Here is a 14,971-nt window from a genome sequence, read left to right as displayed (position 1 = left end):
TATTCACTTTGACTCAACATGATAGAAAACACTTAATTAATGAGACATATTAGATTGAATTACAGCAGAGAGATCAGAATGAGGTCGACAAGATAATAAAGAATATACAAGAATAACAGAATAGAATAAAACATGATTAAATAAGTAATTCTGAGTGTGTACATCGTTTCACAGTTTGATTGGACATTGGGGGAGTGAACGCTGCTGATTGGAGGAAAAGCTCTTCTGTCCCATCCTGCCTCTGCTACTTGAACGCAGCGTCAGCCTTCCACTTCCTGGTTCAGAGGTCAACCCGCTGAGACGAGGAGCCCGAGAAAGATCCACGGAAACGACCTGAAACGACTCGAGAACATGGTCAGTGCGTGTTTACGGTTCGACGTTCACCCAGCAGAAGTTTGTCCGGTTCCGTGAAACGTGTTCGTCGAGTTCATCTCAGCGGGAGAAATGTTCGGTGACGACAGAAACGTCCCTGTTAGCATGAATGTAGCCGCGGCTCGAACCCGTCACTCGCACAAACACGAGAATCCAAACACTCCTGCGCCGCTTCCCGTCATTTATCTAGTTACTGAACACGTACTTGTGTTTATAGTGTAAAGAATAAAGTACTGTGGGGTAATATTGTACTGCAACTATCAATATTGACGTGTTGTTGTTGGTTGTTGTGGATTTAAAACCTCAAATTCCTGCGACTCGTGATTATTTTCACGTTTTTTGTGTTTGTTTGGTTTGTGAAATGTGAGAAAACAGTGATTAACCATTAATCATCCAGAGTTCAGGAGTTTACTGTGGTTTTAAAATGAGGGAAAGCAGCAAATTGTCACCTTCAAAAATCTAAAAGCATTAAATGTATAAATATAAAAGTATAATGTGTCCAGAAATGGAAATACATCAGAAATATACATGTTGTTCAGTGAGTACAGTACTTGTATACTTTATATTACTGTTCATATCCTTAAATTAGTGTTGGCTGATACATATACAGGAAGATTTAGCTCCAGGCTTCCATTTTTCGTTTAATGACAGACTGCAGACAACTAAAAACATTTATTAATAAATTCATCTTCCAATATCACTTTGTAGATAAATGATTTGAAAAAGTATTAAAGATGCTGTTTACAGTGACTGAGATTTGATGTCTTCAGTCTAAACTCGTCACACGACCAAGAAAAACAGCAAATCCTCACATTTAAAAGAGGGAAAACAGACAGTTGTGGACATTTCTGGTGTAAATTGAACAAAGTGATTTATTAATTAACCAAATGAAAGAAAATAAGACTATTTGCGATGATAATTCACTCATAACCTGCTGTTATTCCTGTCTCACATCTTTAACACCGTAACAATCGAAAGTCTGTACAACTGTGAATATGTAAATGTTGAGATGAATAGTTGAACCCCTGTCTAAACCTCATGTGTCTGGTTCTCCAGTCCCACACCATCCTGCTGGTGCAGCCCACCAAGAGGCCCGAGGGGAGGACGTACGCTGACTATGAGTCAGTCAACGAGTGTATGGAAGGTGAGCTGATGGACGGATCCTTCTTCTTCTTCTTCTTCAGAAACACTGTGAATCGTGTTGATATGCACCAGTTAAACACACATTCATACAACTCAGACTGTATCTTTTTAAAGTAGGAAAAATCCCATTTCACCACTTTCTTATTCTCATTGACACGTTATTGTCTTGACTGAAATACAATTATAGATGTTTAAGTTAAGGGGCTAACTAGATCGTAAAGAATTTAACTATAAGATAAGACTTGTTCTTGTGCCAGCTTGCTCTGAAACTACAGTACAGAACAATATAAAGTAAAATAATATACAGAAAAGATAAATAAAACACAGTCTAAAATATAAGTATTGTAATGATATATAATTAAGTGTATTAAGATAAACTAATACTGCAGTGAGTTGGGAGTAGTATGGGATACTGCAAATGATATTGCACACGATATTGATTTTAGAATTTTATATCTGGATTTTTTTAATCCAGATATAAGTACATTAATTGAGTATTTATCTGGCAGTGATCTTCTCTGATGTAGACGACTAACAGGTCCTCTCTCCTGCAGGTGTCTGTAAGATGTACGAGGAGCATTTAAAGAGGATGAACCCCAACAGTCCGTCGATAACGTACGACATCAGCCAGCTGTTCGACTTCATCGACGACCTGGCTGACCTCAGCTGTCTGGTGTAAGTTTGTGAGACTGGATTCAGTCCATTAAAGCTGCTGGTGATAAACCAGCCTGCAGGGGTCCTCCACATTGACTTAGAACACGTGAGCTGTTAAAACTAGTTCATGATTCGACTGATTCGTCAGGTGTCCAGCGAGACACACAGCGAACGGTAGATAAAGATGGACGACACATCTCCACTTCCTCCCTCTATCAGACATGAACCAAAAAATCCCCCACATACGAACGCTGCCATCTTTGATCGAGAGGTCCGGCCCATACATAGGCTCGACCAATCGTGAATCAGACTCAGCTGTCAATCATGATGCATCAAATTACTTGTTAAAACCAAAATGATGAGAAACACAAAAACTCGATCGAACATCAAACTAAAGTGAGAAAAACATAATGGGACGTGTACCTTGACTATTTAGTTTGGTCCGTGTCCCATCTGCTAACATGGAGGAGGTCTGGTTTATGACCTACACTGCAGACAGCCACCAGGGGGCGATTGCCAATCTATGATCTGAACACAGTATACAAGTACAAGTACAGCAGAGGAAGCTCACTGAGCCTGAAGCTGTGACGGTTCGTCTTTGTTGGCTTCTCGTGGGAGGTTCAGACCCCTGTGTGTACAACACTCTGCCATGGTGCCCTTTGGCTAAACACCATCTCAAGCAGCTGCTGTGGTGCTTCTCTCTCTCTCCGTCTGTGTAGCTGCACATAATGTCTGACCTCACAGAGAGGACAAGTCAGAGAGCTCATGTGGAAACGTGTCCCGTTAGATTCCGTGTTTTACGTCTTCTGTGCAGAGATTTGTCTTTTGAAAAAGTGAATACAGATGATTTCTGTGCCTCAGGTATCGAACCGACACGCAGACGTACCAGCCGTACAACAAGGACTGGATCAAGGAGAAGATCTACGTGCTGCTTCGCCGTCAGGCCCAGCAGGCGACCAAGTGAAGGAACGGCTGGAGAGTCCGGGAGAAGGGGGGGGGGGTGTGTAGGGGGGTTTAGTGTTATTTTTACTGTGTAACTTGTGTTGACAAAGTTTGACCGAACTTATTTTTGAAAATATTTTTTTTTTCTTCCTGGAGAGGAGGTGTATTTTCTATCTTAATGTTTGACTTATTAATAAAGATTTCATTTTAAATAAGTCTCGGAAGTTTATTTCTTTTTTTATCCTCAGCTTTTCCATCTTGTGTTGAACAATTTTCTGGCTCTTTCCTTTCATTTAGTTTTTCCTTCTTTTCAAATAAACACTTTTTTTTTGTTTTTTATTCCTTTGTTCTCATCTTTTCTTAATCTTCCACATTCTGGTGTCGACTGCAGAAAACTTTAAATGAATGATGACAGTTGTGCACATGTTTATGAACTTTTTATGTTCAATACAAGCAAATAAATCTCTATTAAATTTCTTTTAACATTAATATCTTTATGATGATGTAATTGTTCTTCCACTGGTTTACTTTCTTGTCTCTTTTTATTGTCTTGTTTTTCCTTCTGCCACTTCTCTTCTGTCTGATTTCAGAAAAGTGCATCTAAGAGTTTTTCTTTTTTAAGTGCCTGAATTTATTTCCCTGGATTTAAGAAACAGTTGGACCATGAGATTAAGATTAAAACCATGTCTTCTCTTCTTTTTTGGTTTGTGTTTTTGCTCTGTGATCATTTTTATTTGATTTCCCAGTCTGTTTCTCTTTACTGGTTTTATTTATCCCTCATGTCTTTGTGTTTTTCCCCATCTTCATCTCTTGTAAATGGGAATAAAACCGTGAAGATGTAATTCTCCCTCCTCCTTTTGGACACAGTCTGGAAATATTGATTTGACATTAAATTGATTTTGGTCTTTTTTTGAATGGAGACAAATGAAAATCAATACCCTCCATGTGGAAGAGCACGTGTATCACCGGGACGGAGGAGTTCCGCACTGGGTCGGCGCGGGGACATTTGACGCGTGTGCCGGCTGACGGGGCGCAGGAGGCGGCCACACTCCTCCTCTCCTCCTCCTCCTCCTCCTCGGTTGTAACCCAGTTCTTTTTTTTTTTTTTTGATTCCTCCACCTTTGTGTTGTGATCAGTGTGTTTCTCACACCCCCACCTACCCATCCTCTGCTCCCCTCCTCCTCCAGCCCACCCTGCCCCATCCTCCTCCTCCTCTTAGCATCTGAAAGGACCGCTGAGTGAGAATCGATGGCGCAGAGGCCCCGCTTGACAGGACAATAAACCACAAAGAAGGGGTGAGTTTTCTCTCCTCCTCCTCTCGGTTGTTGATTTTCTGCGGGATTTACTCTCGCGGCTCATCGGCGAAGGAGCCACTCGGTTGTGTGGAGCTGAAATTCAACACAAGGCACCTTTTGTTACCGAGATGTGGTTTTTACAGCCGCTGCCGCGCTCCCACCCTGAGACATGACATTATTCTCATTAGAAATAAACGGAGTCTGAGCAGCAGCGGCTCCGCGTCCTGCACCGTTTGGCACATTCATTTCACATGGACGCACATTCACCTTACGTAACCTGCAGATGCGTCGCTGGATGCTGTTGTTGCATGAGGCTCGGCTGCAGGTTTGCGTGAGGGTCGTGTGCGTGGATTTCATTGGGCGATGCGGAACCTGGAGGCTGATAATGCGGTGGTCGTGTTGTAAACAGAAATGTGTCAGAGAGGTTTGTCTCCTGTGTGTGTGTCTGTGTCTGTGTGTGTGTCTGTGTGTGTGTGTGTGTGGTACCTTACACCGGGCTCCAGCTTCTCCACATTGTGTGTTTTATCATCATCCAGCCATGAGGAGAGGAGCAGTCACCTCCCAGGAGCAGGGGGAGTCGTCTCTTCACAGCTGAGTCGCCTCTCATGTCTGTGAGAGACACAACAATAGCTTCCATTTTCCTCATCAGCCTCAGGCATAATCAATACATCCCAAAAAAAGAGAGAGATGATGATGATGATGATGATGATGATGATGCAATGATGGGAGACGTCCGCTCAGACATCTGCAACCGAACCACAGCAGAAACCCCACGAACCCCATAGTGATGTGATGTGTTCTGGCTTCTGCTAACCTCAAGTGACCTGATGACATGTGTGTGTGTGTGTGTGTGTCCTCTCGTCCAGCCTCTCCACAGTGAGGACGCAGCGATGCCCCACCACAGGGAGGAGGACCCGTCTCCGTCCCGCCGCCTCGGCCTGGCTCCCCGCCGCCTCCACGCACCGAAGCCCGGCCACGACTTCCCATGAGGCCTCCACCAGAACTCAGCTCGACCGCTCTGTATGGGGCCTCTCACATATGAAGTATGTTGTGGAGTGTGTGGGACCCCCCCCCCCGACCTGGGGTCAAAGCAGATGTGAGAGGTCACGAGACATTACTCTCCTCTCAATGTGCCTTTACCTCTCCAGGCCTCTAAAACCATTTAAAACACACTCTTGATGCCATAACCTTTATTTTAAAGGGTCACAAACCAAAAATGTTGGGGGACGAATCTTCAGTTGTGAACCTCAGCGTCAGCAGGTGTTTTCAGCCTTTTAATCAAACAGATGTTATGTTAAGGTTATTATGTGCATTCTACTATTTGATCTTTTCTATCTCAAACATTTAAGTAAAGATTTGTGTATGGATTTGATTAAAAAGATCAGTTCAGGGTTCCTCACATTATAATAAAAAGCAAAGAAATATACAGTATATATATATTCCAGGCTGTGACAGAACAGGGAGGCTTTCTTCAGTCTGATATGTATGAAGAGGAGGATCTTAAATTCAGGAAGAAACTGATTATCAGAACTCAAACATTATTTTAAAGATATTTCTCTGAGGGTGAGTAGAGACTTTAGAGACTCAGACTTGGAATCTACGGAGTAAAAAGTTACCTGGAGACGTATCGATGATGAAGATAACGACCGGTTGGAGTCATAAAAACAGAAATATGTGGAATAAGTTGCTTTTTACTCGCTGATTAAATCTCCTTTTATAAATATTTGCCCTCCTCTTCCCTTCAGTTGACATGGAGGATGAAGATGGGACTTGTCTACTTGATGTTTTGTGGTGAGTTTGGATTAAACACAAGTCTACAGATAATTAAATAGAAGTAAAATACATTGAAGGGAAAAGGTTTGTTTACATTTAAGTTTTTTCTCATTTTGCAACTTTCTTTGTCGTTTCACCAAATATTCATCTTCCTCTCCTCGTCTTCTCAGTGACCCCCAAGCCCTGAACGACTTCCTTCATGGGACCAATGAGGTAACAGACGTCGTCCAGAGAAAGAAATCGAAAGTTCATATGAAACGTTTGAGTTGAAACTATTTCTTGGCACATGTTCTTGTGGGAGATGTGGAGGAAAGACAGTTGTAGCGTAATACTGAATTCATGAAGTACGACTGTGCCCAACCCAAAATCGTGTGATTTCATCCCACCAGCTGCCGACTGAGGACCTGCTCATTAACTCCTCCTCTGGGGAGACCTCCCTCTTCGCAGACGCCCCGGTGAGTGTCTGGATCCGCCGCCGGCAGCGTCACAACAACCAACACTTTCCCCCACGAGGATTCGTTTTTCTCTGTGTCTGTGCCTGAAACTGCTTTTCCTGTTAACTCCTGCTAATCACACAATTCTCCCCTGCTTTCCACTCTGCTCCCCTCGCCCCGTCTCCCGCTGTCTCTCTCCCCCAGAGCCCCGTCTCTCTGCTGGGAGATGGCAGTGATTCCCCAGACACGCCTCCCCCCGGGTGCGTGGACCTGTCCTTCCTGGAGGAGGCTCTCCTGTCATCGCCGGAGGGTGAAGACCTGCAGGTGGTGCAGGGTGGGCAGCCTGTGGAGGGTGGATGTGAGGCGAAGAAGGGAGAAGTGCCGGAGGTGGAGGAGGCGGAGGTGGCGTGTGACATCCTGCAGCAGAGCCTGCAGGAGGCTGACATCACCGAGCAGACCATGGCTCTGGAGGCAGGTCTGGCCCATACCGGGGACAGTCTCTCCCTCTACTCACCTGCTCCTCTCCTCTCTCCTCCCACCGCACCATTCCTAACCAAGTCCGTGACCTTGCCCGTCACCCCGGCGTTGCCCAGAGACACCCAGGCAGCAGTGGAGCCTCCCCAGCCCTCGCTCCTGGCTGTCGGGCCTGGCTGCCCCTCTCTAAAACCGGCTGCACCGCCTCAGCTGATGGGGCTCCTGCCTGGAAACGTGTTCCCTGCTCCTTCTCCAGAGACCTCCTTCTCTCTGAGTCCCGCCCAGGCCTCCAGTATGATCATCCACAAGGCTGTTCCCAGTTTGACCAGTCGTCCTTTCATCACTCCGTCCCTGAGAGCCACAGCGGCAGCACCAGGGATTGTGCTGCAGAGGGCCCCTCTCCACATCCAGCCCAAGCTCCCCATCAGCATTCAGCCCAGACTGGTTCAAATTAGCCCCAAGCCTTCTGGGCATAAACCCACACCGGGTCTTACATTCGTCCCTGGGACTGGCTCACCAAATATTTTACTGTCCCAAACTCCAGGCCAAAAGCCCACAGGCCCACAGCCACAGCCCAGCCAGCAGCTCCCCAAACCAGTCAGCCTGCAGTTAGTCAACCAGGGCGGCTCCTTCGTGCTCCAGCCTCAGGGACTCTTCCAGGGCCAAAACCAGTTCCTTCTTCCAGGCCAGTCCCCCGTCACAATCTCCCAGCCTGCCAGTGGGGCTCGAACGCTGCTGACTCCCAGTCACCAGGGCCAATCGGCCACTGGGCAGCTCGTAGACGGCTCTCAGATCCTTACTGTGCCCCAGAGACAGCTGAACTTCAGCCCCGTCTTCACCACCCCCACAGGGCAGCTCGCGCTCCGCCAGGCCACGGTGCTTTCAGGACCCTTGCATCTACAGTCAGCACCCCCCACTGTCTTCCAGATGCCGGCACAGCTGGCTGGAGCCTACACTGCAGGGGGGCAGGGGCAGCGCGCCACCCTGGTCCACAGTCCCGCTCTTGGAAACCACATAACCTTGATCAACAGTTCGGGGGTGCTTTCCCCGGATCTCACTTCCATCTCGATCGTCAACGGGCCCTCGGTGGTTCAGGGGCTGCCTTTCGCTGCCCAGGCCCCGGCTCCTCAGGCGGGGGTGGCGGAGGGACAGCTCAGCCTCCAGCAGGCGTCTGTGGTGCTGCTGCCGGAGAGAACTGTTCAAGAGGAGAGGAGCCGCTCAGAGGAGACTTTCCACCAACTGCCGCAGGTGAGTCACCACCTCTGCATCAAGAGGAAACCCTCTATCGTGGCATGTTGGATTTGATAGTAGATTTACTGGACATATGTATGTCCTTGGGCAAGATACTGAACCAAAAGTGCTGCCCATAGATGCACTGTATGAATGTGTGACAGTAGAATGTTCTGTAAAGCACTTTGAGTGGTCGTGAAAACTAGAAAAGCACATAGACCTTTTCAAAATAGATCAGATATGCTGATGTCTCTTGTTAATGCAATGAATTAAATACCTGACGAACAGATGCGTCGTCAGATTAATGCACAAACCCTCTAAATCCAGTGCTGCTCATTGATTTGCCCACAATAACAACAACTACAACCATGAATAGTAAATGATTCTTTTAGATTTGAAAGATTCACACCAGGATATATTCTCTGTATGAACATTAATCTAAACGACTGCACTGGTGGTTTTCCAAAGTTTAAAACTCTGTAAAGGAACTTTTCAAATCAACGCACTTGAAGTTAACAAAATGATGGTGAACTTTTACAAACTCGTCTGCTATGGGTTAGTTGTCTTCCTGTACGTAAATGGACGCAATCTGCACTCGCTCTGAAATGTCACAATATGTATTTTGATGAGGACACGTGATGACCTGACTTTACACGACTTCATCAAAGTATACTGGTCTGTTTTAGAGTCTGATTTCTGCTGGTTTCAGTCCATCTAAATGTGGTTCCTCCCTCTGCAGCCCTATGGACACGTGCTCCAGCACATCTCCGTGCAGGCCCCCTCTGCAGGGCCGCAGGCCCCCTCTCCTCCTGTCATCACCGTCCTGCAGCCTCCTCCTGAACCACCTCTGGCCCCCAATCCAGCTGCAGAGATGCCCAAACTACTGATGCCTCCAGCGGACATGACCCAAGTAGTGGAGGAGGTGGCCCAGTCCATGAGCCAGAACCAGGCCTTTATGCAACATCTGCAACAGGTCAGAGATTCAGAAAGTTCGTGTTCTATGTAAAGGTAGTTTACAGTGTGTGTGTGTTTGTGTGACTGTGCTTCTCAGGTTTAGTAGTATTATTGACTATTAGTGGAATTATATTCTATTTATATGACCCTGCTTCTGCCAAAAGGTTGAAAAACAACTTGCACCTCCAATAAAACATATGTTGTTTGGGGCTGGATCAACAAAAATTCATCCTTTTCTCTTCATCTCCACCACAGCAAGCACTTAACTCTCCCATCACCTCTGATTTGCTGGTTGGAGCGCTGCCAGTGGTGCCGATGGAGACTCTCTCCTCCCCCGTGGCCAACGAGAGAGAGACCCAACCTCCGACCCACTCAGTCCCAGATCCGGACCCCCACAACGTGACGTCTGACCAGTGTGTGGAGGCTTCTCCGCTCAGCTCGGATCCTGAGGACACACCGCTGCTCTGCTCCTCCCCTCCCCACCTCCCTCAGGACACAGGGAGAACAGCAGCGTTCTCCCCTCCAGCTGGAGCTCAGATGACTCCGCCTGCACCTGAGAGGTCGGCTCCACAGCCCCTCATCGAGCCCCAAGCCCAGTACCAGGTCCCGCTTCAGCTCCAGGTCTCACAGGCCTTATTCATCCAGAACCAGGTGCAGCTCCAGTCGTCGGTTCCCCAGCCCCGGTCCTCGAGCCACACTCCAGCCCACAGCAGCTCCTCCTCCTCCCCTGTGCTGGTCAGCGTCCCGGTGCCTCAGCAGCAGCCTGATCCCGCAGCTGCTCGTCTCTCCAAAGGAGGAGACGACTCCGCTGTGCAACAGCAAACACAAAACAGTGAGTTTCAGCATAAAACCAACAGCTCAAAACCAGGACATTTTCTGTGGGATTCTAATCATCATCATCATCATCATCATCATCATCATCATCATCATCATCATCATCATCATCGTCACATCTGTCATCACTGTCACTTTATCAGAGCCGACAGCTGCCTTGGCCGTGGAGAGTAAAGCGTTTACTCTCGATGTCCATCTACGCTCTCCTGCAGCCCAGGATGTTCACGGGCCCCCGGCTCCCAGGGAGTGGGGCCCCGTCCAGACGAGCCAGCAGACAGGCACCAAGGTGGGAAATACATTTAATCAGGTCGAGTTCTGTAAAGAAATACAGTAATTTTTCTCTGAATTTTAATTTTAGCGATGGAAAAGACTCATATGAATCCAATTTTATATCAATTTGTATCATAATTATATCATACTATCAATATAATGTCAGAAAATAGTGAAAAGCTGATATATACTGATTGAGTTTAATCTTTAATCATATTATATCTCTTATGTTTTTAGTATTTAAGATTCTATATCAAATCTTCTCTGTGTTTAGCTGAATTTGCTCCAGAGAAATCCCTGTGTGATTATTCACCGTTAAACGCAGAACATTTAATATTAATGACTTGAAAATGTCTGCCTGTCTGCGTCTTGTGATCTGATCTGAAATGTGATGTGTGTGCCAGCTGGCAGTTTGTCTGGAGCAGCAGAGAGAGGACAGGATCACACCAGCAATACGCCGGCACAGGTAGGAGATGAAAGTCAACCTGAGATCCGTCCGTCCTCCCGTCCGTCCGTTATGTCTCCTGTTCGTCCTGTGAGGGTCGCAGGGGGAGCTGGAGACGATCCAAACCACCGTCATTCATAACGTCACAGAGGTTTAGAAAGAGAAACCTCTCAAACTCACCACAGTCCTTGTTTCCTGCCATGAATTTGAAATAGATGTCATGGAATAATTAGCTGGAACATGAGAATATGATAAGAAATATAAAGAATCAATGGCAGCTATCACATATGCATTTGAAGACACCTCAAGTATTTAAAGAAACATAAAAATACTCATCAAATACACATAATATCCAAATCGTAGTAATGTAAACTAAGATACCAAAATAAGAGGAATCTCAACACGTATCCAGACCATTTACTCCGATAGATTGGGGGGGACCTGTCTGTACTGCAGAGGTATAGAGACAGAGGTCAGTACATGTCAGTAGGTTGATATGAACCATACAAACCTACTGACATGAATCACATCATAATAACATGTAGAAGAAACTGAGGATTGATCCACTAACTAAAAACTTCCCATGAGTAGTCAGTAGGTAAATGTGTTTTTGTGAAATCCTGTTTGTTTACCAGTCGTGGTCCCCGGCTCGCTCAGTCTCCTCCCTGCATCCTTCAGGTTCCAGCAGCAGCTGTGCTCGGACCACGCAGAAGTTCAGCACCCGTTCACCGGCCCGGCCTTTTCCACGCTGAAGGACGCCGTCAGACGCCTGCTGCCGTACCACGCGTGTGCCGGTCACCTGCCGACCCAGAGCGACTTCGGTTTAGGTGAGTGAGGCTGTGGCTGGAGACGTGGAAACAAACGGGACGGCGGCTGGTAGAACAGTTTGAACCGGTTTTAACCTGCTGACACAGAAGACGTCTGGTTTCCACCTCGAATATACGATCATGTCCCTAAACAGAGAAACACAACCAGGTTAAATTGACTCATCAAAAATACATATAAAACACTGGTTGTCTATGGAAACACTTTGCATCTAAGTATTAATACTTTTTCACTTTGGAGAGTTTGGGTCTTATTTCACGTTTCTTTTCTTCCTACTTGCCAACAATAATAATCTTTAAATTTAATGGTCAACACAAATATAACTGAATGGCACAAATTAGAATGCATTCCTCCGCCTCTGCTCTTTACACCCTCGTAGTTAAATTGGTGAAAATGAATGAAAGTGATAAAGAACGTCTGGATCCACACCAGAATGTGATGGGTTCCTTCTTGGCCCATGTCCCGTCCCTCCAGCAGGATCCAGAGTTCAGTGCTCGTCTGAAAATCAGCTTCCAAAAACTCATATTGGTTTAAGATGACCAGGGTCACAGACTTTATACGAAGGCCACGGCAGTAATGAATGAATCCTGAGAGCTCTGTAATGTTTCAGTCTCACTTCAGGGTTTGATTATATCATTAACATGATAGTGATTAATGATGGATGATGGTTTCTCTCTCCTCAGTGGACCAGGAGTTTGACTCTGTGTCCGGTTTCCTGCTGAAACGCACCAAGGACATGATCAACAAATACAGGCAGCTACTGGTCAGAGAAACTCAGGTGAGACACGATGTTCACCTGTGTTCATACGATCAATCCCACATCAAAAATATCTAACGTTTCTCCACATTATCTGTAACAAAACTCAATAAAGTAGTGAGTTAAATGTAGAATAGTCTATAATTAACCTTTATTTTTAATGTCCAGATGTTTGTGTGATGGGGTTTGACTTGTTCTCCGCAGCAGGAGAGTCCCTCAGCGGAGATGGTGATGCTGGAGCGTCTCTTCCTTCAGGCCGAGCGATTCGCTTTAGCCGAGGACAGACGCAGAGCCCGCAGAGACCCAGGTCAGTGTCCCAGCAGGGGGTCCGTCATCTCCACCTACTTCATTACTGCTGCACTGTCTGTTTTCGATAAGAAAGGTGTTGGTTCAAATCCCAGCTCCTGAGACTCTGGACGTGGGGGGGGGGAGTGAATTACTAATTTAGCGGCGCCTCTGAGCGAAACACTTAACCTCCATAACTGCTCCAGAGCAGCTCCCAGGTGTGAAGGTGTAATTAAGCTGCGTCAAAGTGGAGCAAGGTCACGCTGAGAAAGAAAAGTGAGACGTGAGAAGTGAAGAGCTGATTAAAGCAGAACTGTTAATGTTAATTAAAGTTAGAGGAGGAGGGGGGGGGGGGGGGGGGGGGGGCTCTTGAAACTGCTGGACTCTGGGACTTATGAATAATAATAATAATAATAATGGGAATAAATTATAACCCAATAATTGATCAATTATTTGTAACTCATAGACAGTTTGCATTTATCAACACGGCTCCTAATGGGATTTCATCCTTAATCACTGCACAGATGTTACATATTCATTAAAAAACTAAAGATCACATACAAATTCCACAAATTCTCCTTCAATTTACTCTTAAGCAGCTTCAACGTCAAGTTAAAACAATTTTACTTGTTTTCTTCAACAGCATTTTTCATATGTTAAACACATTTCTCTCTAATTAAAAACACATATTTGATATATTTGGAAAGTTCAGCTAAAATTTCAAGTGTCGTTTCAACCAAATTCAGAATCACAAATAAAATCAAAAGAAGAGTAATGAGGTAAATTATTTAGAACTTGTGTAAATTGGGCAAACACGAGCAACTGGAAACCCAAACAATCTGCATGTCTAGAATAAAACCTGAGTAAAGATCCAGACCTGATGCTGTGGAACCTCTGACTTCACTTGTTTCCTCCAGAGTCGTTCATGATGGCCTTGACTACATCAGCGTCTTCCCCTCATGAAGCCCCCCCCTCCGGCCCCTCCCACCCGCTCTCCTCCGGCAGCCCCTCCTCCCCCCCGGCCTGGACCAGACTCTCTGACCGGCCCCCGGGCCTGAAGACGTACCGCTCCAGCTCCCGCGGCGCCCTCAGACTCACCATCAAGCAGGAGTCGGGCTCCCGCAAGGTGGTCCACAACTCGGCCTGCGACCCCGGACTCAAGAGGGACCACACGGGGCAGCTGACCAACGGCGGTGGAGCCGTGAACGAACGCCACTGTCAGCAGGCGCCCAACGGAGCAGCCCCCCGCCCCCAGCACGAGGAGGAGGTCGTCAACGGGGCTCTGCAGAGCGACACTGCACAGGAAGTCCCACAGACTGCACCCAATCCCAAAATAAAAGCCCCACATCCTCTTTCTATGCCAGAGCCACAGGCGGCTTGCTTCGAGTTGCCTCCCAGAGATGTCAGTGCCCCAAAACTGAAATGTTACAGGCTGGAGGCGACGCCTCAGCCGGAGCCGCGGCTGAGTCCGCCGCCTCCGCCCCTCCAAGAGGACAACATGCTCAGCGAACATCTACAGAGCGCCATCGACAGCATCCTGGAGCTGCAGCGCCTGCAGGGCCCCTCTGCAGCCCCGACCAGGGCCCCGTCAGGGCCGCCCCTGGACCAGGCTGTCACCAGCATCCTGGAGGGACACCTGTGAGGTAACGTGTCCTGACAGACGTCCACAAACATCCGTCTGAGGCGGGACAAAGGGAAGTGCACTCGTCTGTTCCCCAGAACCGAAAGATATTTTGATTCTGGGTTTCAGATTTTACTTTAAAAGGAACTGATTGTTTTAAAGAAAGAGGGAGGAGGAAAAAAACTACAGAGGCACTATGAAGAGATGCAGACAGCAGCACTATCTACAGCCGGACAGATGTTAGATACTTCATTTTGATGTACGTTTGTGGAAAAAAATCTATTTGAATAGGAGCTATATTGTTTCAGTGGTAGTTAAGTCATCCAGAGGTTTACGACACTGGTGTAACCTTCATCAGCATATAGTATATAAGTAATAGTGAGGCTAACGGAAACGTGGAGTAGACTGAGATTATTCAATAGTTTTTTATAAGATTTCTTTCAGAAAAAAATGTGGTTTCTTTTGCATAGTGCCAAGCTTCCAGGGTATTTATTTTGATAATCTGTGCCAACTGTGTTTTCAGATGAGTTGCATTGAGAAAGGCAGCGTGTGTGTGTGTGTGAGACAAGTGTGTGTGTGTGTGTGTGTGTGTGTCCACATTTGGGAATAATTTGCGTGGATGTAAAGTGTGTGTGAAACATAGCATCCTGCGACGGGACGCTA

The 14,971-nt window shown here is 46.5% G+C and overlaps 2 protein-coding genes across 5 annotated transcripts; both read left to right on the top strand.

The window, feature by feature from the left end:
* Positions 1-199: 199 nt before the first annotated feature.
* LOC117756419 (enhancer of rudimentary homolog) lies at positions 200-3,328 on the top strand. Its single transcript, XM_034576931.1, has 4 exons — positions 200-354; positions 1,429-1,516; positions 2,070-2,190; positions 3,031-3,328. Exons 1-4 carry the CDS (start codon positions 352-354, stop codon positions 3,131-3,133), a joined length of 315 nt encoding a protein of 104 aa, XP_034432822.1. The 5' UTR covers positions 200-351; the 3' UTR covers positions 3,134-3,328.
* Positions 3,329-3,424: 96 nt separating this feature from the next.
* On the top strand, positions 3,425-14,491 carry si:ch211-168d23.3 (BRD4-interacting chromatin-remodeling complex-associated protein). 4 transcript variants are annotated; one of them, XM_034576915.1, is made up of 15 exons: positions 3,425-4,406; positions 5,273-5,449; positions 6,152-6,197; positions 6,350-6,392; positions 6,566-6,634; positions 6,818-8,335; positions 9,057-9,290; positions 9,527-10,103; positions 10,249-10,391; positions 10,780-10,841; positions 11,499-11,647; positions 12,329-12,423; positions 12,607-12,709; positions 13,605-14,340; positions 14,377-14,491. In XM_034576915.1, exons 3-14 carry the CDS (start codon positions 6,157-6,159, stop codon positions 14,327-14,329), a joined length of 3,759 nt encoding a protein of 1,252 aa, XP_034432806.1. In that variant the 5' UTR covers positions 3,425-4,406; positions 5,273-5,449; positions 6,152-6,156; the 3' UTR covers positions 14,330-14,340; positions 14,377-14,491. The 4 variants fall into 4 exon arrangements, with proteins under 4 accessions (XP_034432806.1, XP_034432808.1, XP_034432805.1 ...); XM_034576917.1 differs by having other exon boundaries at positions 12,610-12,709; positions 13,605-14,491; XM_034576914.1 differs by having other exon boundaries at positions 13,605-14,491.
* Positions 14,492-14,971: the final 480 nt, after the last annotated feature.

Source organism: Hippoglossus hippoglossus, chromosome 22, assembly GCF_009819705.1.
Source record: "Hippoglossus hippoglossus isolate fHipHip1 chromosome 22, fHipHip1.pri, whole genome shotgun sequence".
Taxonomy (NCBI): domain Eukaryota; kingdom Metazoa; phylum Chordata; class Actinopteri; order Pleuronectiformes; family Pleuronectidae; genus Hippoglossus; species Hippoglossus hippoglossus.
This window is presented reverse-complemented; position numbering and strand designations above follow the sequence as displayed.

What these genes read in the sequence shown, in the direction of transcription:
- LOC117756419 (XM_034576931.1), top strand. An exon ending in AGTCAACGAGTGTATGGAAG is followed by an intron (nt 1,517 to 2,069) that starts GTGAGCTGATGG and finishes TCTCTCCTGCAG; the next exon opens with GTGTCTGTAAGATGTACGAG. An exon ending in GCTGACCTCAGCTGTCTGGT is followed by an intron (nt 2,191 to 3,030) that starts GTAAGTTTGTGA and finishes TCTGTGCCTCAG; the next exon opens with GTATCGAACCGACACGCAGA.
- si:ch211-168d23.3 (XM_034576915.1), top strand. Translation starts at nt 6,157, where the DNA reads ATGGAGGATGAAGATGGGACTTGTCTACTTGATGTTTTGTG. An exon ending in CTTTCCACCAACTGCCGCAG is followed by an intron (nt 8,336 to 9,056) that starts GTGAGTCACCAC and finishes CTCCCTCTGCAG; the next exon opens with CCCTATGGACACGTGCTCCA. An exon ending in TTATGCAACATCTGCAACAG is followed by an intron (nt 9,291 to 9,526) that starts GTCAGAGATTCA and finishes TCTCCACCACAG; the next exon opens with CAAGCACTTAACTCTCCCAT.